Below are 23669 nucleotides of genomic sequence, written 5' to 3' on the forward strand. Positions count from 1 at the left end.
CACCGCAAAATCTAATACTAGCATAACTAGTGTACAAAAAAAAGAAAAAAGAAAAAAAAAAGTTGTCGACACCAGCATTTCTTCAGTACTGGTAGTACCAAGAACCAGGTATATTCGACCCATTGATAGATGCTTTCAAATGCTCTCCTTCGTGTTTGTGTGCTCACTGAGCATCAGAGGTTTCTACTTTTTACTGCATGTTTTTACAAGTGTTGAACATTGTAGCCAATGACAATCATATCTGTTGAGCATGCTAGTCAGTGAGTTAGTCCACTTAACACCAATCAAAATGCACAGGGTTTTGTTTTGTTCAGCGTGAGCTGCACACTCGCAAATCCTTTTATTAACCAAAGTGTAAACACAATGTAAATGAAAGATTCATTGTGCAATTAAAACAGCTTTTTTATTATAAAAGGAGTTTTCGCAAGAGTGTAGAATTCAGTGAGGTTGCACATTAGAGATTGAAAGCCTGCTGCTAAGAAGACTGCAAAGCTCCTGGATTGACAACCATATTTAAATACGCGACTGAATCGGAATCTGCAATGATTAATAGTGATAACCAACTGATGAGACAAAACAGGACAAACATTTTTAAAATACTTAATTGAACAGTTTTTGCTCTGGTACTGAAATTGGTACAGAGAACCGCGAAATTGCTACTGAAATTTTTGTACTGTGACAACTCTAAGCCTAACTTACAAAAAGTTCAAGCTTACTGAAGACAAAAAACAATCAGTAATTAAACTGATTAAAAATAATCGGATGATCAATGATCGGCTATGTTGATGAATGGAATTGCAATTATTATCGCCAAGATGGCTCTAGAAACAAACAATTACACCTATTCCAAAAGTGGTCACATGAGCAATGGACAAATTGAGAGAATACATTCTTATATAAAGATATTATGTTGTGGAAAAGTGATGTTTGAGCTGTTAGTTTTTAAATCTCCACAGACAATAAGGTATGTCTCATTGCAAAATGAACTGAAGCATCGGGAAACACTCAATATCATATAAGATGTGAATTATTCACATTTACTACACAGGCACTCAAAAAGACTCTCTTGTAATGTTTTTGCAGACATGCGTGTTCAAAGGAACATTTTAAATCGTGTACCTGCCACACATACAACATTACTTACGGTAGTACCGTATTGACGATACCAGTGGCATCACCAGTATTTTGAAGCTTTGGTATCGCAATACTACCGTAGTACCAGTATACTGTGCAACCCTAATTGACACACATCCAACTGTAACTGTTTACATGGATGTCCAAGCCCCTGGAGGGCCACTGTCCTGCAGAGTTTAGCTCCAACTTGCCTTAACACACTTGCCTGGAAGCTTCTAGTAGTATGCCTAAGATCTTGATTAGCTGGTTCAGATGTGTTTAATTGGGGTTGGAGCTGAACTCTGCGGGACAGTGGCCCTCCAAGAGCAGGATTGGACACTCCTGACTTAAATAAACTGTGTTTACATGAACACTCACAAGGACGGACATTTTGACATTTTTTTTTTGTGTATTTGACAGTTAAAGTGCAATACGTCACAAAAGAGAACTCTGTTCAGTACTCAGACGCTGTATGAGACTGTATGAGCTTTGGACATGCACCAAGAAAATTGCAGTTGGAACAGCATGCGAGAACCAAACTGAGTTCTCTTTTGTGTTTTATTGTGCTTGAATGGTTTAAAATTGCTTGTGCATTCGAAATGGCAATACAAATTCTTCAGGCATACAAATTCTAAACTTTTATGACAGTGCAGCACTGCAACATCACGTGAGCAGAACCGTGATAGAGAGGATAATTTTTTTTTTTCTGCCTTAGAATTTCGGCTAAACAAGACAAGATAAGAACTTAAAGGTGATAGAGAGGATTTTTTCGTCGACTGAGAATCCAAAGACTGTTACTGAGTTTTTGAAATAAGCACATGCGTAAGAACAGCCCCCCGTCCTTCACAGCTCATTTCAAAGGAACACCTCCCAAAACTCGTGCACGAGTATTGGAACACGAGTGTTTACCACCGGCATTCGCTGTGTCGTGATTTTTGGATTCATTATGTCGGACTCACCGCAGGTAACTCATAATCTGCACTTGTTATTCCTGTCTCCTGACAAAAACATTGCATGCGGCGCCTGTGGAGTGTGGAAAGTTACTGGAGCGCGCAGCCGCGCTCGTCTCTCACAAGGAACGTCACGGCAGTGATTGACAAGCCAGAGGGCCAATCGTTTACGCGATGATCGCGTAAACGATTGGCTGATGTTTTTAAGGCCCTACCTCGTGCACAGATGATATATATTAATATTATTACTTTCAGTGCACCTAATAAATAGTCTTTTATCAGTTAGTAAAGACAGTTTCAAGTAATATTGCAAAAATGTATAAAACAAAACATCCTCTTTAGCACCTTTAAGAGGGCAGCATAATGTTGCTACCTACCGACCTATTCAATAAATTTAATACAAACTAACAAAAAAGTACTTAAAATAACAAACACGCAACATTGTTAATTTATCAAATGTATACCTAAACAGGTCCTAAACTGGCAAAACTGTTAAATATGAATGAAAATGTAGAACCACCCTGTCTTGACAAAGATACACAAAGAGGAGAGAGGAAACAGGAATGGTTAAATGTCAACCACATGACTGTGCCTAATCCAGTCAAAGGAGGTTCATTCTGAGGGCAAAGACACAGTTGTTGAGATCAGTCCAAAACAGGCCATTAGAACTTCCCTTCACTCAATGATAAATTGATTTTAACCTAATTTTAGTTTTGAGTTTAGCTGGTTGTGAGTTTAGCTTATATTTACTTGGTCAGCTTCTTTCATTATTAGTTATTAAGAATTAAAGGGATGGTTCACCCAAAAATGAAAATTCTGTTACAGAACTGTCACAGAAATAGAAAGCATCTGAACAACAGAATTTCCTGTCATATCATAGGCCACGTACACACTGTAAAGCTTCAGTGAGTGACAACTGCATTTAAATGCATAATTGACACTGTGGTAACCATAGGGTCTTGTCAAAATCAACCAAATTTCAGAAACCCCAGCTCAAATTTTTGATTTTGTTAATATTTCTTCTGAAGAAAGACAAACAAACACAAAAGCCAAAATATTAAATGTATATTTACTGAGTAATCCTCTGTTTTGTAGAGGGGGATAAAAAAAAATTACAATTTTCATCTGGGATTTGGAGCCAAATTAAAGGGGGGGTAAATATGGTTTTAGAAAGATGGCAGATCATCATTTATTTTTACACAGAGATCGATGGGTCTGCCAGTTAAATCTGTTGACTTTAGCAATCTTTGTTGCATTATATGCCAACGGTCACAGTTCAAAAATGGCAAAAAGCACTTCTTGTGTTTTTTTTTGAGTCAAGTTTGCATGCCTGGAATTTAAGAAGTATTAAAGATATCTCAATATGATTTTAGATTCTGGTTCTTAAAGTTTTCTTTTGAAATCTTCATTTTCAAGGCCCTCAATGGTTCAATCCCAGAGATATGGAGATCTTAATGTGGCCTCATGAGTAAATTAGTCAATTGTACACATTTTCACTAGCCGAAAACCAAATGTGGGTCACTTTGCATACAGCTGAAACTTTTTTAATTTTAAATAATGTTGAAACTAGAAATATATCTTGCTTTTTCTATTCAACACAATTGCATAGAACATACCTTTCTGAGTTTCACAGGCTAAATATTGTTTTTCCAAAGTTTGTGTGCCTGTCACTAAAAAAGTATTAAAGATATCTCAATATGATTTTAGATTCTGGTTCTTAAACTTTTCTTTTGAAATCTTTATTTTCAAGGCCCTATATGGTTCAATCCAATAGATATTGGGATCTCAATTCAATAATTGTGAAATGAATCTCAATGCGAATCCATGTTCAATTTACCCATTTTCAATGGTTAAAAACCAAATGTGGTTCACTCTGCACAGCTGATACTTATTGCATTTAAAGGGGAATGTCTGAAGAACAAATAATGTTGAAACTAGAAATGTATCTTGTTTCTCACTATCAAAACAATTGCATACAACATGCCGTCTCTGAGTACCAAAAATCCACTGAAACGGTCATGTTGATGCACATTAACTTGCTCTCAAAAGTGTATAAGAATCGATTTTTGAATCAGTTTCAGGGATATTTGGAAGAAGGGATTTTGTTCATCTTAATAGCTTCTGAAGCTACAAAGAGTTACCACATGCGGAAAAAAACAAGAAGTGCTTTTTGCCACTTTTGAACTGTCACCATTGGCATATAATGCATTAAAGATTGCTAAAGTCAACAGATTTCATTAATAGACCAACCAATCTGTGTAAAAATAAAATAATGATGCTGACATCTTTCTAAAAGTCATTTTTACCCCCCATAATTGTTCAAATCTCAGGTTGAAAATTGTCATTTTGACTCCAATCTACAAAACAGTGGATTACTCGATAAATATACATTAATAACATTTAATATTTTGGCTTTCTTCTTCATTTATGCATTTCTTTCGAGAAAAAAAAAAAAAAAAAATCAAAATTTTTAGCTGGGGATTGGTTGAGTTGACACAGAATGACCCCCCTTGCAATGTTCTGGCATCTCACATGTCTGATACCCGCTCTTCTGACCAAATAAATATTAACAGTGACAAAAGACTTATGTTCAGCGATTTTAACTAAAGCATAGTCGACGGAGGCATCGTCTTTTGCTTATGTTTAGAAAGGCTGCTTCACAGAGCGCGCTCTTGCAGTGTTGCCAATGTCCAAATATTCTAAGCATTTTTGGGCTTGTTGTTTAAGCTTTTTAAGCCGTTTAAACAGAGAAACATTTCTGATGCACGTTAATATACATCATTAACAACTAGATGTTCAATTCACTTCCATACACACTGTGTATACATACATACATACATACATACATACATACATACATACAACCAGCATTTTTCAGGAGTTAATTCAGCTTGCATGCTAACTCCTGTATCACACTAGAAAAAACTTTTAATAAGACCTGTAGAAATGCATGCAAGAAGGCCTCATTTTGGCTGGATATATACACTAAATATGCTTAACTAGTCTATAAAATGAAAAACAGGAAGAGATACAGATCAGTCCTTGGTCACACAGTTCGCCAACCAAACCACTCAACGCTGAGTTTGTGAGGCAGCCACATCAAACAGAGCCTTGTGTGTTATTCACACAACAAGAAAGCGGAAAACAACCTAACCTCTATAAAGCATCAATTATCCTCGCCCAACACCAATGCATACAGGGTACATTCAGTGTTTTTCAATTTAAGCTACAATTTTGGCTACCACCAAGCTTAGATGTTTGTTACAATGACTGAAGCTGTATGATACTTTGCTATGATTTAGCATAAAATATTCAAAGCATAATCATCCATCGATTAATTGGAAAATGAAACGAAATGCTTTCCTCACAGTCGTCTTGGTAGCATAAGTGTTCTTGCTGAGATTCTTGCTCTCCTTTTCAACCCTGTCCACTTTGACAGTGCTGTTCACAGCACAACCACAGTCCCGTTCAGTTCCCAGACACAGCAGTTCTTCAGGAAGCACCTGCCCTTTTATCCGCCCCACAGGAATCCACCACTACACTGGCCACTCTTCAGAGAAACTTCCCTTCGCCAGGTTTTGTGGGAATCAAAAGTGACAGCCTGTGTGAACAGAATCTAACAGAATCTCTAGATAAAGAACACTCAGCACTTTTACAGAAGCTTGTGGTCCGATTTGGTGTAGCACACAGAAATGGACAACAGATAAGATTTGCATTTGCCCTGACCAGTATCCAAAATTTCCTTTAGTAACAATGCTGAGAATTCAGTGCAGTCATACAAGCCAAACAAGTTGTCTATAGCTTAAAAGGCACTTAGCACATGATCTCAAGTACTGACAGCAGTCCGTGTTTGATGGTCTCATTGTCTGGTCCTTTCACACATTCTCTGAGCTATGGATGAACCGAGTAAAACCAGAACAGTGAACTTAACTAACCGGCCCTGCTATCTACCAATCATCAGATCAATCCTACAGATGTGTTCCTCTGGTTGTGTTGATTTACAAAGATCTAAGAAAGTAGTGAAATTTTCTTTTGATAGATAAGAGAAAGATGGACAGATAGACAAACAGACAGAATAGACAGAAAGAAAAGGTCTTATAGACCAAGAGACAGGTTATAGAGAGGGCAGACTGATGAATGTAAACAGAGAGAGATAGACTAACAAATAGACGCATATAGATAAAAAGACAAACAGGCATATAGATAAGCTAGAAGATTTGGAACAGACAGGCAATGGACAGACAAATAAACATTAAAAAGGCAAACATCTGAATTGATGGACAGACATACAGACAGGAAATGACCAAACAGATGGACAGACAGACAAGCAGAAGGACAAAGAAGAAGAACAGACAGACAGATAAACAGGCATAGATAGTCAAACAGATGGAAAGATGGTAACAGACAGGAATATAAAACATCTGGGAAGTAAAGGAGGTTCAATTAAATGCACATGTGCACACAATATGTACAAGCAGATGCACACTTATTAATACCAATAAGGCAGCATGTCCAAATATGTAGACGTCGCCATGTTGAAACGACATTCCATGAAGGAGAGAGAGAACAACACTCAAACTCTCAGACTCTCAAACCCTTTCAAAACAAAATGACAAGTCTCAACATGATGCCTCGTTCCATACAGTACAAAGACAGAAAAACAGTGCAAGTGCTTCTCTTCAGTTTCCAAGCATGAGGAAACCTCTGGTACACAGATATAATGCCAAGCACTTCCATCACAACACTGGTATTTTTAAGGGATAGTTCATCCAAAAATTATTTCATCATTTACTCATCTTCATGTATTTAAAAAAAATAAAAAAAAAAAAATATATATATATAATATATATATATATATATAAATAATATTTCTAAATAATATTTCTACCATGAAACTCGAAAGAAGATTTTTACTGAAGAATATCCAAGCTGCTCTTTTCCATACAATGAGAAAGAATGGTAACAACAGTGGAAGATTTTTTTATTGATTTATTAATAACTTAATTTCACACTGTTCTTCATACCAAACTATCATATGACATGCAACCTGTACAAACTACTTTTACAATGTTTTTGTCCTTTTTGGAGCTTGACGGTCTTTGCTTCACATCCATCAAAATATCTCCTTTGTTTTTTCACAGAAGAATGTATGGAAGCTTGTTTCCACCAAAGAATAAAAAGAATAAACGATAATTGCTGACTTTGTTCTTACAATTCTGTCGTTTTTTCGCAATTGCAAGTTTATATCTCACAATTCTGAGAAAAGAACTCAGAATTGCGAACATATAACTCTATATATTCTCTATATAAACTTGCAATTGTGAATTATAAAGTCCAATTCTGTGGGGGGAAAAGCATTCCTCAGCATTGCGAGTTAAAAATCACACAATTCAGACTTTATAACTCGGAATTTTATGTTTATATCACACAATTCTAAGAAAGAAAGTCAGAATTGTGAGATGTAAACAAAAAGTCGCCTTATTCAGTGGCGGAAATAAGCTTCCATAAGAAAGTCATATAGGTTTGAGTGAGTTAACATGAACTATCCCTTTAAGAGGCAGTACAAACAGAGTGAAGAGATTAAAAGGAAATCTCTGGTGTGAGAGAGTTTGAGAACATTTGGGTAACAGGGCCCTGACAAGTGCTGGATACTGTCCACAGAGGCCCAAACCATCAGCACCAAACAAGACCAAAGCCACGCAGACCTCTTAAATGAGTACATTTGTACCACTACTGAAGAGAAGAAACCCCTCTGAAAAAAACAGCAAATATAGAAGCAGCTATATCTGAGCATTACAGGAGATCTGTCTACAAGCAGCCGATTTACAGCTATTTAGATCTACTGCAACATCTACATTGCATCACATTAGCACAAGTAATGACAGATATTACAAATCAGATGATATTTTGCCTTTTTGACATTATCAGCCAACAAATCTGTCTGATTGGCCGATTATAGATTTTGTTGGCCCTTATGTCAATTCCAAATCTACTAATAGCATTGCCAATGCAAAATTAGGGCTGCCACAATCACTGAATTAAATTTGAGTACTCGATTTTAAAAATCCTCAATTTCATTTTTTTTTTACCCATGTCGATTAACCAGCAAAATGCCGGAAGTGGACTAGAAACAGTGAACTACATTATTAGACCATTTTCTAAGGCTGCACAATATATTCAATGATTTAGGTCAAAGGTGCTAAATTGTACAATATGGACTTATTGGCAGCATTTAAATGTAGCATTATTAAATTTTTGCAGTGAAAAAATTTAAAATATTTACAAATCTTTCATGTCGTAAAGATATATGTATAATTTCCCTTTTATCATTTTATAGATAAATGTAAGATCCTAATACCCCACACCGAACCTAAACATACCTATTTTATACAGCCTCTTGAGGGCACAACTTTCAAATTTGAATCATAATGAGCATGGGCTTCGGCCGTGACGGTCGCTGCTGAGAATGAAGATGGCCGGATAAAGGGCTGAATTTGGATCTGTTCCTTGCAAACATATGGATTCTAAATATTTGGAGTACAGCAAACAAATTAAAAAAAAAAAAAAACAATTGTGTATCTTATGGTTGTACTGTCGGTCGCTACATAGGAGAAAAAGCCTTTTGTGTCTCACAGCAAACAAACAAAATATTACAAAATGGTTATGTTGTTCATTTCAAGGTTTTAAAGTGTAGTGTTGTTTAACATTATGCAATCCTCCGAAACGAGTTTGCAGCACAAGTCACGAACAGAAATGTTATTTCATGTTAAAGGTGCAATATGTAATATTTTCTGTCCGCTAGAGGCCTATTCAAAACAAAGGCGTAGCTTGATGACGCCAAGTTTGAGCACGGAATCTTGGGACATGTGGTCTTCACATCACAGCCGGTGGAAAACAATTGGGATAGGACTAGGGAAGAAATCATGTTCATGAACGCGATTATTAACGTTATTGTAGTATGAAGCAGAGCAGGACCAAGTGTTGTGGGAGCTGCTCGAGGCCGACGGAGCGATTGCGCAACACATGCCTCACGAGCAGCAGAACTTTTATTATGCCACAGCCGCTTCCGCTTTTCCGGTCACGAGTATGAGGTAACGCAGCTCTGTTTATCATATTAGATACATTTGAGTGTGTTGAAAATGATGTTATAACGTTACTCTGTGTGTCACTCGACGGCTGCTGTGAGACACTTGTTACACACTGCAGTAAGATAGATCGATTTAAGAATATCATATTAAATTCTGGATGGCTTGTGTTGATAAATGGCATGCATTTAATTTTAAAATGTATTGTATGATGGAGAAAATTCTGTATTACTGTTACTAAAAATAAAGCTGCTTCTGATTATGCTATGTTAGCTACTTCACAAAATAGTGTTTTTCTCTGAGGCATGGTAAAGCATGGTACTCGCAAAAAAAAATAAAAAATCAAGAAAATCAGATTTAAAACAATAGGGCTAAACATGTTGAGCTATATGACAATTTTCTGTCTACAAATATAACAAAACAGTTGTTCCCTTGTCTATTAAAACATGTAAATATTAAAGCGTCTTTGGTGTTTCCATGGTTTCTACAAAATAAAACCGGAAACCGAGGGTAACGCGGGTATGACGCAATTGACAGGCGACTCCTCACACGTCCCGGACCTTGGTTAAAATTGCAATTTTCTCACGATTTACAAATAAGGAACATTTTGGGATATTGTAAGTACTCAAGTGAACAAAATATATAACACTGGCCTAGTGGTTTTTGGATATTTTACTGCAAAATTCTTACATATTGCACCTTTAAGTAGATGAGTAAACTGCATTTAATAAATGTAACTAAAAACATGTATTGATATGACAATTGAATACAACAGTCAAAACATTAATGCCACGATTTTAATATTAATACGTGGGAATTCATACACATTCATACTTGGATACGTAAATAATTTAAGTTTTAATGCTGTCAATACGCAAGTATTTTCGTGTGTATGGAAAAGTAAGTAAATGTAGGTGTGGTAGAACCACACTTTTCGTAAAAAAATTCTCATGAAATCACGTTGCATAGTGCTATTGTGAAATCACAAATGCTGTGATTCAATGAAATAAATATATGCACTGTTGGATTCAGAGTAAAGTGTGACACTTTATTTAAATGCATGCAGGTTTTGTGTTTATTCCAACCGCCAAGAGCGGCTCCGCTCACAGTAAATGCTGCTCAACAGGAACTCAGTCTCTGCATGTAACGTTTGTTTGGGTTTCCAATAACATGCATACGCACATAAATCTGGCACGTTTTATGTTTCATAGCAAGTGTTGCACTTATCATTTACATGTGTGGAGTAACAACAACAGTCACCAGGACGTTGGCATTTATGCAGGCATTTCATATAATACAGAATTCACATAAGTTTATTTTGTTTACATGTATTAATAACCGACCGATTTCTCGATGACCAAAAAATAATTGCATTAATGACAGCCCTATACATAATAAACATACTGTTTTGGCTTTTTGGCTTACTGTTTAATTTCCAGCAAATTGGTATACATATCATTTGCCACTGTACTGTGTACATCAGCAATATTTAGGCCATCTAGATCATTTTGGTTATTGGCATCTGTATCAGTTATTGAAAACCCATATTGGTCGACCACTAGTTAAGACTACAATACACTTCCAAATCTTGCCCTCCACCACAGTTCTCAAATCTCATTTGTGTTTTAAAATATCAATACAATGCACAGTAATTATGAGACATGCAAATTCCACTTCCACAGGATACCACAGGACATCAAATCAGGCAAAGGTTGATGTGTCAAGTTTGTAAAAATTGAAAGCATGAATGACAGTGGAGAGCTACAAAGAAATACTTTCAATTGTAGTTTGATTGAACTTCCAATTCAGTTTCAGTTTATCAAGACCCATTTTTATTACACACCAGACCTTTAACAATAAAACATACCAATCAAAATTGTGTTGAATTTAATCGTAATCATTATAATTATATTATGCAACATAGGCTCATTGGAAAAACGTGCATGTGGCAACATTTCAGCAAAACGATACGTTGTTTCTCACATTTTGCAACACTTTCAAAGTGAAAAGACCCACATGTCCGGTGAGTGGTGCTAAAAGATTAATGCTCTACTGCATTTGAAAATGTAACATCTACAATAAACCTAACAAACAGAGTCAACAAAAGCAAATGTGAGATAAAAATGCATTTGCTGAAAATGCCATTTTAGCTTGCATCTACAAGGCTTTGAGCTCTTTTATCATGACTCATGTTTTACAGGACTTTTCCACATTGCAAGTGCAGCGCTGTATCAGGTGAGCTACTGAGCAAGTTTACCATGTCATAAAAGCCAAACACATGGAGCTAATTATCATAATGTATTATTTTTCAAAGCATGCACTATGGTAAAAACGTTTTGAGGTCCTAGCGAAAAGAAGTCTTTATTAATCGATAATCTGGCCCTGCAATAGGGCTGGGACAATACATCGATGCATCGCGAATCGAGAAATGATTCTGGATCGATTCTGAGATTTCCGCGATACATCGAAAAATATCAGAATCGCTGCAGATTTTCGAGAATCGAAGTATTGTCCCAGCCCTAGTAGAGACATATTAAATCATTGATAAAAGGTGAAACTGGCCTTGTTAATAAGTGCAAATTTGTGAAGGTGGCTTACTCTGTAAACTAGGCAAATATAATGGCAAGGAATGCCAGTGTACACACAAGCAGAGTAAGACACTCTCACACCACAAAAGACTATTGACATTTACATTAAACATGCCAAATGACAAGCTGCACGCAAACACAGCACTCCCTTTAACACCTGCCAATACTTCAGTATCTGGTAAGTAAATACAGATTGATGCTCTTAAAGATCTTTGGCCTGTGAGCAGAGGGAGGACAGACAGAGAGCACCCTTTTATTCCTCTCTTGCTGGCACCAGTTCCAGCCGATCATCCGTTTATTTACCTCCGACACACGCTGAGCCGGTCTTTCTCACCATAGAGCACTGCCAGACATTGATCCACTGAGCCAGACGAGAGACACGGATGCCAGTGGACACAAAGACTTTTGATGTGGAGAAGGGGTGGGCGGGACGGATGGCATGATATCTGGCCTCTAAATGTGCCTATAGTTGATAAATTTGCAGATGGAATAGGTAGATCCTGTGCGTGTGGGTCAAAAACGGTGTGTGTAATGCCAGAAGAAGGGGTAAGATGGAGAGTTAGTGATAGCGGTAAGGTCAAAATGCTACTGGAAGACAAACCCTGTGAGTACCAGTGAAAGCAAGGCTCGAAATGAAGAGTTTGCTAACATAATCGTTGTTTGCCCTATCAGGTTAGTTCTGTGTTGTTAGACCATATTACATTTGTTCATCATGTGTTTTTGTGCCTTGAAAACACTTAATATTGTTGTAAAGACTTATTTAAATATGTCACTATTAGGTAATGCTAGTTGGTCGACATAGATGAGGTTTTGCTCAATTTTACTGAGCAAATTAATATGTAAAAATATGTATTAAAATGCACTGTACTGTTTTCCAAAAAAGGTCTAGTTGCATTATTTCCACCTATTATTACATTTAAAAATGAATAAATACTGGTTTGTAAGTTTTTTTTTTTTTTATGCTTTTGAAAGAAGTCTATCAAGTTCAACAAGGCTGCATTTATTTGATCAAATAAATATAGTAATATTGTGAAATATTATTATAATTTAAAATAACGGTTTTCTATATTGTAAAATGTAATTTATTCCTGTGATCAAAGCTGAATTTTCAGCATCATTACTCCAGTCTTCAGAGTCACATGATCCTTCAGAAATCATTCTAATATGCTGATTTGATGCTCAAGAAACATTTCTGATTATTATCAATGTTGAAAACAGATGTGCTGCTTCATATTTTTTGGGAAAGCATGATACATTTTTACAGAATTCTTTGATGAATAGAGTTCAAAAGAACAGCATTGACGATTCTTCGCTGAATTTAAGTATAAAATTCCTTTTTTTTTTTTGTTGTTGTTGTTGCTAAAACGTAATCTAGTAAGGAGCTCTGAATATAAAGATATAGAAATGTTTCTAAATAGTAAGACATATCATTAACATATACGATACAATGCAACAAACCAAACAATAACAGGGTCCCACTTTAAGTGGCCTTAACTACTATGTACTTACATCAAAAAATAAGTACAATGTACTTATTGTGTTCATATTTTACTGAAAAACACTTTTGCTGCTATTGGGGTGGGATATGGGTAAGGTTAGGGACAGATTTGGTGGTATGGGCAGGTTTAAAGGTAGGTTAAGGGATGGGTCAGCAGTGTAATTATAAATGTAATTACAGAAATTAATTACAGATGTAATGATATGCAGGTAATTTTTAAAATACAAGTACAATGTAAAACCATGTATATACACAATAAGTGCATTGTATCAAATGATTAATTTAAAAGTACATAGTATTAAGGCCACCTAATATAAAGTGGGACCAATAACATATGAAACCATGTTCGGTTTATATAAGTGCAACATGTGAAACTGCCTAAACATTATTCACGCTGGACTTTGATATGCAAAATAAATTAAGAGCCAGCCAAGTGCATGCAAATGATCAGCTCTCCAATAATTTACATTTCACTCACACACACATATAAATACATGTGCAAATCACATCCAGCAGGAATGTACTGGATCTCAGTATTACGGCTCCGCTGCTAGATTTTGCTTTGTAATAGCAGGGATGATGGTGCATGTTACTCATGCTTTCATGACATAAAGAGGAACATCATCATGTTTATAATGAGAAAGAACTGACAAGGTTCTTTTGAAAGATGATTCCTTAAGCTACATTTTGACAGCCAACAGAAATGGTAACTAATTCAGCTGTTTCCAAAAAAAAAGGGCTGTATCTGAAAAACCATAAGGTTTTGAGTCAAAAGTTCAATTGTGCAAATGCTGTTTTCTGTTCGCAGCAGTGGACGAAAAAACTGTAGTTCAAAAACCTTTAGTTAAAAAATTTTTTGTGAATTTTGCCCTCCAAACTAAAATTTCAAAGTCACAATTTTTGCTGTAAGGTTACAAAGTGAGCACAATAAAACCACAATGAAATACAAGAGGCTTTATATACTAATCAAGGCAGATATTTACTGAAATGTGAAACAGTTTATCTCAAATGTCAGGCTGGGGTAAGTTGTCACAAGTGTTTAGAATGTAAATACGTAGCATATATGCTGTAAAAGCATTTTAGATTTCAAATAAAGTTATTCTCAGCAGTTTGTGACAACTTACCCCATACCGTGTGACAACATGCCCCACTATAAACAACAGTGTCACAGAGCCTTCAATCATCTTATTTCACCTGGAAGATGTTAAGTTATTTGTTTAGTTAATACTTTAATGTTTGTGTCTACGCATTGTGACTTTCCAAAATAAACCAAAAGCGAGAAAAAATACTGGAGTAAAAAGTGACAACTAGCCCCGGTCTCCTATACAGATAAACGCCTATGGTCCATGGTTTTGCTCTTACCTGAGCAGACTGGAGAGCGTGTGGGAAGAGCTGTGCCCGCCGCTCCCGATATTCCCGGAAGATCCAGCACCACTCGCAGCGGCCGATCCGGCCGATTGTCTCTTCCCGGACAGCAGCTTCTCAACGGCGGCCAGATTCCCGGTGCGCGCCGCCTCCAGCAGTTCCTGCTCCTTCCCCATCTCACAGCGGCGGAGAAACGATCACACGGCCACACGAATCCACTGCAGCCTCTCCAACGCCGCAACACGCATCCACGCGCGACCCAACGCGCTTTCTTCCTGCTCCGGTCCGCTCGGTCCACCAGCGGCGGCTGTGTCAGTGTTATTCCCGCTCCAATAGCTGCTGCTCCGGGGAAACTTTCTCTCCCAGCGCCCGCACAAACTTCCTTTGGCACGGCTCGACACGTCACTTCCTAGACGGGTGCGCTCCTTGGTGACGTCGCGATTGCTCCGAATTATGCACAATCATTTAATTACACTAATGATGGTGGAACGGCATTTAGGGAATTGAAATCGATGGATTCCATTATGTGAAACCCTCGTTTGATCACTCATCCTTACATCCTGACATTCAGAGGAAGAAGAAACCGTGACAATTAATCAAGGATTCATGGAAAATAACTTCATTTGACAAATTATCAGCAGAGTTTCTTATAAAATGGATTCTTATGAACAGACTGATGGACTTTAAGAATCCATGATGATTTTTAGATTTTGAATTTTTTTTTTTTTTTTTTTTCCAAAATGCTTTCTTGTTAATTCCTTATGCTAAGTAATCTTTAATATTTTAGTGTTATATAGCGTATTGATATTTAATTATGTGATGATAAAAATGAGCACCTGACCCACATCTCACTCATTGTGCATAGAGTGTAGGCTATTGATCCCAAGATATTAAGTTTTAATTTATATTGATGAAGCATTTAAGGATGCTGGAGAACCTGACTCTGGCTTAACATTGCATGTGTCTCAATCATCTCCCTAGTTCAGTAGTCAAGGCACTGATCAGGGAGTCGGCCATATATTCATTTACACAATATACTGATTCACGACCTAGGAAGCTAGGGAGCTAATTGAGACGCAGGAACAGATTCACCTCTAGTGTTACATCACAAGTAACGTGAGTTACATAAGCAGATTACTTTTTTCAAGTAACTAGTATGTAACGCATTACTTTTAAATTTACAACAAAATATCTTGAGTTACTTTTTCAAATAAGTAACGCAAGTTTGTTTTCCCATTTATTGACTGTACAGCTCTCCTGTCCCTATGATGAGAGAAATCGGAAGTAAGTATAGAGGCGTTGTGTGCACTGGATCATCGATGGGTCATTTCACTTTTGGTGTGAAAGGGACTTGACATTTGCCAAATAGAATTTTTATTTATTTATTCATTATAAAATTATTATTATAATTATTTTAAAACAAACAAGCAAGTCCAGCCCAGGTGAGAAAAAGTAACACAAAAGGAACATAACGCATTACTTTCGATAGTAACGCAATTAGTTACTTTTTATGAAGCAACGATATTGTAACACATTACTTTTTAAAGTTACTTTCCCCAACATTGTCTAACATAAGATATGGCAGCTGAATTGCATTAATGTAGCTTTAAATGATTTTTTTTCCTAAACTGTATTAAATCTTTGATCAATTTTTAGTAGGCTTAATTTTATTCATAAACCAATTTGGCCATCATACATTTATAGATTATACATTACACACTTTTAAATACAGATTCACTTGAAATTTCATGCAAAGAGCATCACATAAAAGAAAATAATTATTTCTATAATTTAAAAAATAACTAACAATTTATGTTTTGTTTGTTTGTTTTTTGTAAATAAATGAATTTCAGACATATATTCCTGTGGTCTTATTATAGATTTTATAGATTAAATTCAGTGGTGTTTAAAGAGGTGTGGGTGCAAGCCAAATAATATATTCACTGGATCTAAATAATAGGCTACTATTTTAACTTATCAGTGTGTACATTCTACTCAATAACTCTTAAAATATCATCTCTCTCTCTCTCTCTCTCTCTCTCTCTCTCTCTCTCTCTCTCTCCCTATCTTTTATTTTATTTTTTTATTTTTGTAGCGATAAAATATTGTCCTCACCATAGGTCATCACGCGCCTTCTGAAGAAATACGCAAATGATGTATCACGTGGCATTTGTTACTTATCTCAGCGCTGGTCAGGATGGAGTAATCACAGACGTTTGTGTTTGTTTATGTTTATTATTATTATTATTATTATTATTATTATTAATTAAAAAATGGGGGAAAGTGAGCTTAACCTTGGAAGTAATAGATTTAAACGATCATAATTATTCAAACGGCTGTTGTACAAATGTCTCCAAAAGGATAGGAACACGTTTCAGTGGAGGATTCCGCTACCTGAGCCACTGTGCGAGCTGCTTTTCCTACGCAACAGTTAATTATCTAATATCTAGTAAAGCGCGCCACCCAGTGATTGAATATTTTCGCCATGGACTCTTATTTTGAAACTGACCGGATATTGTCACGACTGTTGAGGATGAGTTTAGTTTGTAGTGTAGAGGCGTAACAAAAACGGTTCTTTGAGTGAGTTTATAAAACTATTATCAACGCGGCTGTCGGTCTGAGGTATGTTATTAGCGAAAGTCTGTGTTTATGTCTGTTGTTTATACAAATGTCTTTTTTTGTCTAAAATGTTTTAGATTCAGCCCCAGTCTAAAGTAAATCTATGCATAAAGAAACATAACATGGTTATCATGTTGTCTTATAGTACCATGGTGTAAATATAATATTATGTTATTAATAAATGTCATCATAGGTAGGGTATGTTATAATAATAATCATTATCTTCATCATTCGGTACCATGGTATATATAAAAACACCATGCAATCGCAACAGCGGATAAATTGAGCAAGTCTTTTCATTATTATGATTATTATTCTGTAATTACTTAACCTCAGCTGACCTTTATCTGTCAGCCAAAGTATGGCAGACCCGGCCCGTGTTAAAACTGAAGCGGGGTTCGGCGAGGCGAGCACGCCCGCGGAGAGACCCAAGCAGGGTGAGGGGTCCGGTGACGGTCCGGTGAGCGGCAGTACCGCCTCTGAACCCGCTGCAGGCCAGACCAGTATGAAAGAGGAGGGAAAAGCGGTGAGTCAATTTGTCATTCATTAAGACTAGAAATTATTTAGAAATGTATTCATGGTTTATTTGATTGCTACTTAAGAGGTCTGAAGACGCTGCTGCTGGTGAAGAAGAGGAAGAGGGTTCTTCATCTCTTCACCCCCCTCCTGCTAAAAAACTTAAAGTGGAGCATGACAAGAAAAAGGAGAAACGGCAAAAAGTTGATGAAGATGAAATACAAAAGATGCAGTAAGCTTATTTGTGTTCATGTCATGTCACTTGTTTATGGTTTGTTTGCATTATTCTGTATCAGGGTGCAAACCTCATTTTTGTTCCTCAGGGTTTTAGTATCGTCATTCTCTGAAGAACAGCTGAACCGCTATGAGATGTACAGACGCTCTGCTTTCCCAAAGGCAGCTATTAAAAGAGTAAGTGGAGTAGCTAGTAAATGTGTACAAGATTTCTTTTGTAATCAATCATGATCTGATTTATAGATTAAATTAAAAACATTTTTTATATATATATATATATATATATATATATATATACACACAAAACACCCTTGATAAATATGATCAAAGATGACTGAAAAAATATATCTGCATTGTTTATTCTTTTTATCTTTAATTCATAAAATTAGCAAAAATCTAATCTTTCATTGAAGGAAAAGAATTGAGTGGGGGGAAAATCACATTATGAAATTAATGTTTTTCTCCAAAACATGTTGGCCACAATTATTGGCACCCTTTTATTCAATACTTTTTGCAACCTCCTTTTGCCAAGATAACAGCTCTGAGTCTTCACTTATAATGCCTGATGAGTTTGGAGAACACCTGACAAGAGATCAGAGATCATTCCTTCATACAGAATCTCTACAGATCCTTCAGATTCCCAGCTCCATGTTGGTGCTTCTTCTCTTCTGTTCACTCCACTCATTTAGGGTTCAGGTCAGAGGACTGGGATGGCTGTGGCAGAAGCTTTATTTTGTGCTCAGTGACACATTTTTGTGTGTTGGTTTTGATGTTTGTTTTGAATCATTGTCCTGATGGAAGATCCAACCACGGCCCATTATTGGATTTCTAGCAGAAGCAGTCAGGGTTTGATTTTTTTTATCTGTTGGTATTTGATAGAATTCATGATACCATGTATCTGAACAAGATGTCCAGGACCTCCAGCAGAAAAATAGGCCCACAACATTAAAGATCCAGCAGTATATTTAACCGTGGGCTTGAAGTACTTTTTATCCATGTGTGCACCAAACCCATCTGGTGGGTTTGCTGCCAAAAAGCTTCTTCTTTTTTTTTCATCTGACCATAGAAGCCGGTCCCGTTTGAAGTTCCAGTCTTGTCTGACAACTGAATTTGCTGGAGATTGTTTCTGGATGAGAGCAGAGGATTTTTTTTGAAACCCTCCCGAAAATTTTTTTAGGCTTTGTAAGACTCAAGACTCAACTAATCTGTGCAATTCTTCAGCTGTGATCCTTGGAGAGTCTTTGGCCACTCAAACTTTCCTCCTCACTTCACATTAGGACAATTTAGAAATGCGTCCTCTTCCAGGAAGATTTGTAACATCTTTAGTTGATTGGAACTTCTTAATTATTGCCCTGATGGTGGAAATGGGGATTTTCAATGCGTTAGCTATTTTCTTACAGCCACTTTCTGTTTTGTGAAGCTCAGCAATCTTTTGCTGCACATCAGAACTATATTCTTTGGATTTACTCATTGTGATGAATGATTAAAACGAATTTGGCCTTTTTGTTTCCTCATGTTTATACTCCTGTGGAACAGGAAGTCATGGCTGGACAGTTTCATGTTCATGATCACCCTGGTGTGCTAAAAAAATGTAAATATGAATGGGTATATATTTCAATTCTTTTTTTTCAATGAAAGTTTAGAGATCACAAGGATAAGCAATGCAGATTTATTTTTACAGTCATCTTTGATCATATTTACCAAGTGTACCAACAAATTTGTCCATGTCTGTATAATGTTGTACTGGGTAAACTAAAACATTGTTTTTTTATATAAGGGGGGGTTAATCTACAGGATTTACCCTATTATACTTTATCGACACAAATTGATAGGTGAAACAACAAACAGCCACCCACAAATAGTCTATAAACAAAGCATCAGGCTGTCTTTGAGTTCACATGAACGACGGTTAAAGTTATAAGATAAAATAACACATTGTCAATTTTTTTTTTGAGACCCCCAAAATTTCACAAATCACGTTTTCAGGGGAGCCCATGTCTTATTAAGGGGAGCCGAGCTCTCCCGTAGTTCGCACCCTGAGTATAGGAATTCAAGATTTTTTTATAAGATGATACACAAATACCCATTAGGATGCTTTAGGTTTGATTCCAAATTATGATAAAAAAATCCAATGTAAACATTACAGTGCATACAACATTCTGTAAACATCTATTTACATCTAAGTATCTCGCAAACACACACACATATATGAAAGTTGTTGAAAAGGATTGTTCCTGTCTTCCAGCTAATTCAGTCCATCACAGGATCATCTGTCTCTCAAAATGTGGTCATCGCCATGTCTGGAATTGCGAAGGTGTTTGCTGGGGAGATTGTTGAGGAAGGTTGGTACGACACTGTGAAATATGATTCAACTAGAGTAAGCCTTGATGATTGTCTCTATAATGTTTGTTTTGTTTTTGTTTTTTTCCTTGCACTCCAGCTCTTGACGTGTGTGAGAAGTGGGGAGACACACCACCTCTGCAGCCCAAACACATGAGAGAAGCTGTCAGGAGATTGAAGAGCCGAGAGCAAATTCCCAACACCAAACACAAACACATCCTCTTCCACTGAGCTTGAGTCCCTCTTCAGAGAAAAAGTCTTTTTGGATAAGCAGAGGGAAAATGGACATGACCATATGTCTTTTTCCAGATATTGGAAGGCACTGTTGTTTTGTTCATGAGGTCTACAGTAGAGGTTGTAGTAATACTTCTTCTTTCTTTATCCACAGTCTGTCCTATGGAACAAGCAGCTGAATTACAAAAACAATAACAACAATAAATTCATGTTAATGAAGAATTTTGGGACAGTAAATATTGAACAGTTCCTTGCTATGACTCAAGTCTCTACATCACAGAAATGTTTGTGCACTCTAATTTTTTTTAAAAATATTTTGTAATGTTTTTTGTTTTGAAAATTTAGTAAATATGTGCAGTCATTTTATGTGTGTGGAAATGTTAAAAATGTTATCTTTTGACTTGAATGGAAAATTAAATATTTTGACGTAACCCAGTTTTCTTTTCAGATTTCAGTTTCAGTACAGCTCTATAGTCCCATATGTACTTTGTTTGATAAAGCACATAACAGCCAGATTTCAAGAGGAAAACCTTGAACCCCCACATTATCTTTTCTGTTATATGGTCTTTTGCACTATATTATTTGTCATTTTAAAGAACATGATATTTTAATAGTCTGTTCATATAAATTAAAAGGTTTCTGATTTTACTATTATGCAGTGAAAAATATCAAATGAAGGTGACTGTAGCATAATTGTATGATATTATATAAACCTGTTGGTTTATATAATATCATATTATATTATACAATACATATTATACAATATCATGTTACACATGTTTCTGTGTGAGCTTGTTGTTTTCAGAATGACTTGAAAGTCTGGTAGTGTTTGATCCTCAGTCGTTTAGTGCAGTGGTTCCCAAACCTGGACCCCCAGCCCTGCACATTTTGTATGTCTCAACATTTTTGACACACCCATTTCAGGTTTTGCTCTCTCTACTAATTAGCACATGAGTAGAATCAGGTGTGATATGTGAGGGAGACATACAAAGGCTGTGTCCGAAAACTGGAAAATGCTGCCTTCGGAGGACACATTTCAAGGTAGGAAGGCATCAAGGCATGGCCGAATCCAATGTTAGCTTCACTTCGTGTTTCCTGAGATACCTTCATCTGATCGATTTTTGAAGGCAACATAGATGTATCCTTCGCTGCTTTTGGTATCCCACAATCCAATGCATTCCTTTCGTGACAGTTGAGCTAGAAAAATAAAGATGGTGTCCGAAAGTTGCATTTGCTGGTCAGTTTGTGTGTAAATGTATGTTTTGGACCAACATTTTCCACTTTCGATGACATTTCTAATGAGAAATTACTGTAGTAATATTTGTTTAGTTGTCACGACAGCTCACGTTATTTTGCTGTAGATCATTAAATGGTTACACTGCCTCAGAAGTTTCGTGAGGTGCCTTCATGCACAAACGCTGCCTTACAAGTCATTGCCTGATAAGGCATCAAGTCAGCTGCCTAAGTTTTCGGATGCAGCCATCGTGTGCAGTGCTGGGGGTCCTCCAGGACAGGTTTTGGAACCACTGGTTTAGTGTATGATGCTCTATTTTTCAAAGTCGGCAAGTGTGGTGCCTAGTGTTTTAAAATCTGATCAGATGTGTGTTGTGATCAGATGTGTTTTACCCTCTGGGGTCTGAGGATTTTTGGGACTCGAGAGAAGTTTTGACATGCCCTGACATTTGTGCTTTTTTTTAGCTGCTTATAAACATATGAATGGCAAAAATGTCATTACACTGTATTCAGCATAATGTGTGTACATGTTTGTATTTTTGAGAGAATAACGTTTATGCGTGGTTATTGAAAAAAAAAAAAAATTAAGTCACTGAAATAAGGCCACAAATCAAATACTACATATTTGTCCACAAGACTTATGGGTATATAAACAACATTAAAAACTTGATTTTCACCACAGGGGTCTTTAATAATATAAATGAGAGCCAAAGGCATATTTTAAGTACACAGTTATACCTGGAAATAAATCCTGTTCAAAGATATGTGAACATCACATACCTGGTATTCCAAGGTGTTTGGTGTTTCTATGCACTGGAGGAAAAAAAAAAAAAAAACATTTCCTGCATCCAGTCAGTGATCTCAGTATCATATGGGTGCAGTCCAATGTGGGCCAATATCTGGTCACTATGATTCTCAAAGCTGTGAGATAATAGAAAAAACCCTCTGTGAGCATTCTGATAACAGGATTGTATCAATTATTGTATTAACGTTAATATAATGTCCACTCCTAACAGAAAACATTATTTTTGTGATCTGTGGAAAAAAAAAAAAACTTTGCATAGATCCATTATATTTTAAATTATATACAGTACCGGTCAAAGGATTGGACACATTACTTTTTTAATGTTTTTGAAAGAAGTCTCATGCTCATCAAGCCTGCATTTATTTGATCAAAAATACAGAAATACAGCAATATTGTGAAATATTATTACAATTTTAAATAATGGTTCTCTATTTTAATATACTTTAAAATATAATTTATTTCTGTGATGCAAAGCTGAATTTTCATCATTCATTGCGAACAAAAGCTTCATTGATGTGGCACTATATAGGCTATTTTACAGTAAACCCTTCGTAATCAGGCCAAAGAAATATTGTCTAAACATTCATATTGCTATGACATTTTATGTATCTTATTTGTTATATTATAGAGCCTATAAATGTTAATGTGCAGTTTAATACATTGCCAACACATTTTATTTCAGCATTTATTACATATTTCAGTCGATTTATCTCATCTCAGTATAGCAATATTTTTTCGGAAAAGCCAATAAATCATGTTTACTTATGTAGGTTGTGTGTAGTAGCCTAAACAAAACCACACATCTGCCCGATTCATTCACACAGAGACACACAGAACATGCAAGATTCATATTTAAACAGTCTTTTTGTGGTTTAATATTCACAGACATTAGTCTATATCACGATTATAATAAAGAATTTAGGAATAAAAAAAACTTACCATTCACAGTCCTCGGCTTGATCAAGTTGATCCTTGAAATTAAATTGAAACCAGTCACGCTCTTTCTCTGAAGTAAATCCTTTTAGAATTATTACTCACTGATATCAAAATTTTGAAAAGTACATGAATCTGACTAAGCCTGATGCATTA

The 23669-nt window shown here is 36.2% G+C and overlaps 2 protein-coding genes across 3 annotated transcripts in view; one reads left to right on the forward strand and one right to left on the reverse strand.

Moving 5' to 3' along the window:
- LOC125260035 (ankyrin repeat and SAM domain-containing protein 1A-like) overlaps window positions 1-15189 on the reverse strand; it is a 148673-nt gene extending 133484 nt beyond the window's left edge. The window contains 1 exon segment of the mRNA XM_048178154.1: window positions 14597-15189. Within this exon segment, the coding sequence (XP_048034111.1) occupies window positions 14597-14775 (179 nt within the window). The 5' untranslated portion in view covers window positions 14776-15189.
- A 1871-nt stretch (window positions 15190-17060) lies between these two features.
- On the forward strand, window positions 17061-20973 carry taf11 (TAF11 RNA polymerase II, TATA box binding protein (TBP)-associated factor). 2 transcript variants are annotated; one of them, XM_048178785.1, is made up of 6 exons: window positions 17061-17221; window positions 17573-17744; window positions 17821-17966; window positions 18058-18145; window positions 20214-20310; window positions 20409-20973. In XM_048178785.1, exons 2-6 carry the CDS (start codon window positions 17580-17582, stop codon window positions 20537-20539), a joined length of 627 nt encoding a protein of 208 aa, XP_048034742.1. In that variant the 5' UTR covers window positions 17061-17221; window positions 17573-17579; the 3' UTR covers window positions 20540-20973. The 2 variants fall into 2 exon arrangements, with proteins under 2 accessions (XP_048034742.1, XP_048034743.1); XM_048178786.1 differs by having other exon boundaries at window positions 17078-17221; window positions 17555-17744.
- The last annotated feature ends 2696 nt before the right edge of the window (window positions 20974-23669 follow it).

The sequence above is a fragment of the Megalobrama amblycephala genome, linkage group LG24, assembly GCF_018812025.1.
Source record: "Megalobrama amblycephala isolate DHTTF-2021 linkage group LG24, ASM1881202v1, whole genome shotgun sequence".
In the NCBI taxonomy this organism is placed as follows: Eukaryota; Metazoa; Chordata; class Actinopteri; order Cypriniformes; family Xenocyprididae; genus Megalobrama; species Megalobrama amblycephala.

Coding starts and splice junctions, on each gene's coding strand:
- taf11 (XM_048178785.1), top strand. CDS start 17,580: ATGGCAGACCCGGCCCGTGTTAAAACTGAAGCGGGGTTCGGCGAGGCG. Junction 17,745..17,820: donor TGAAAGAGGAGGGAAAAGCG/GTGAGTCAATTT, acceptor TTGCTACTTAAG/AGGTCTGAAGACGCTGCTGC. Junction 17,967..18,057: donor GATGAAATACAAAAGATGCA/GTAAGCTTATTT, acceptor TTTGTTCCTCAG/GGTTTTAGTATCGTCATTCT.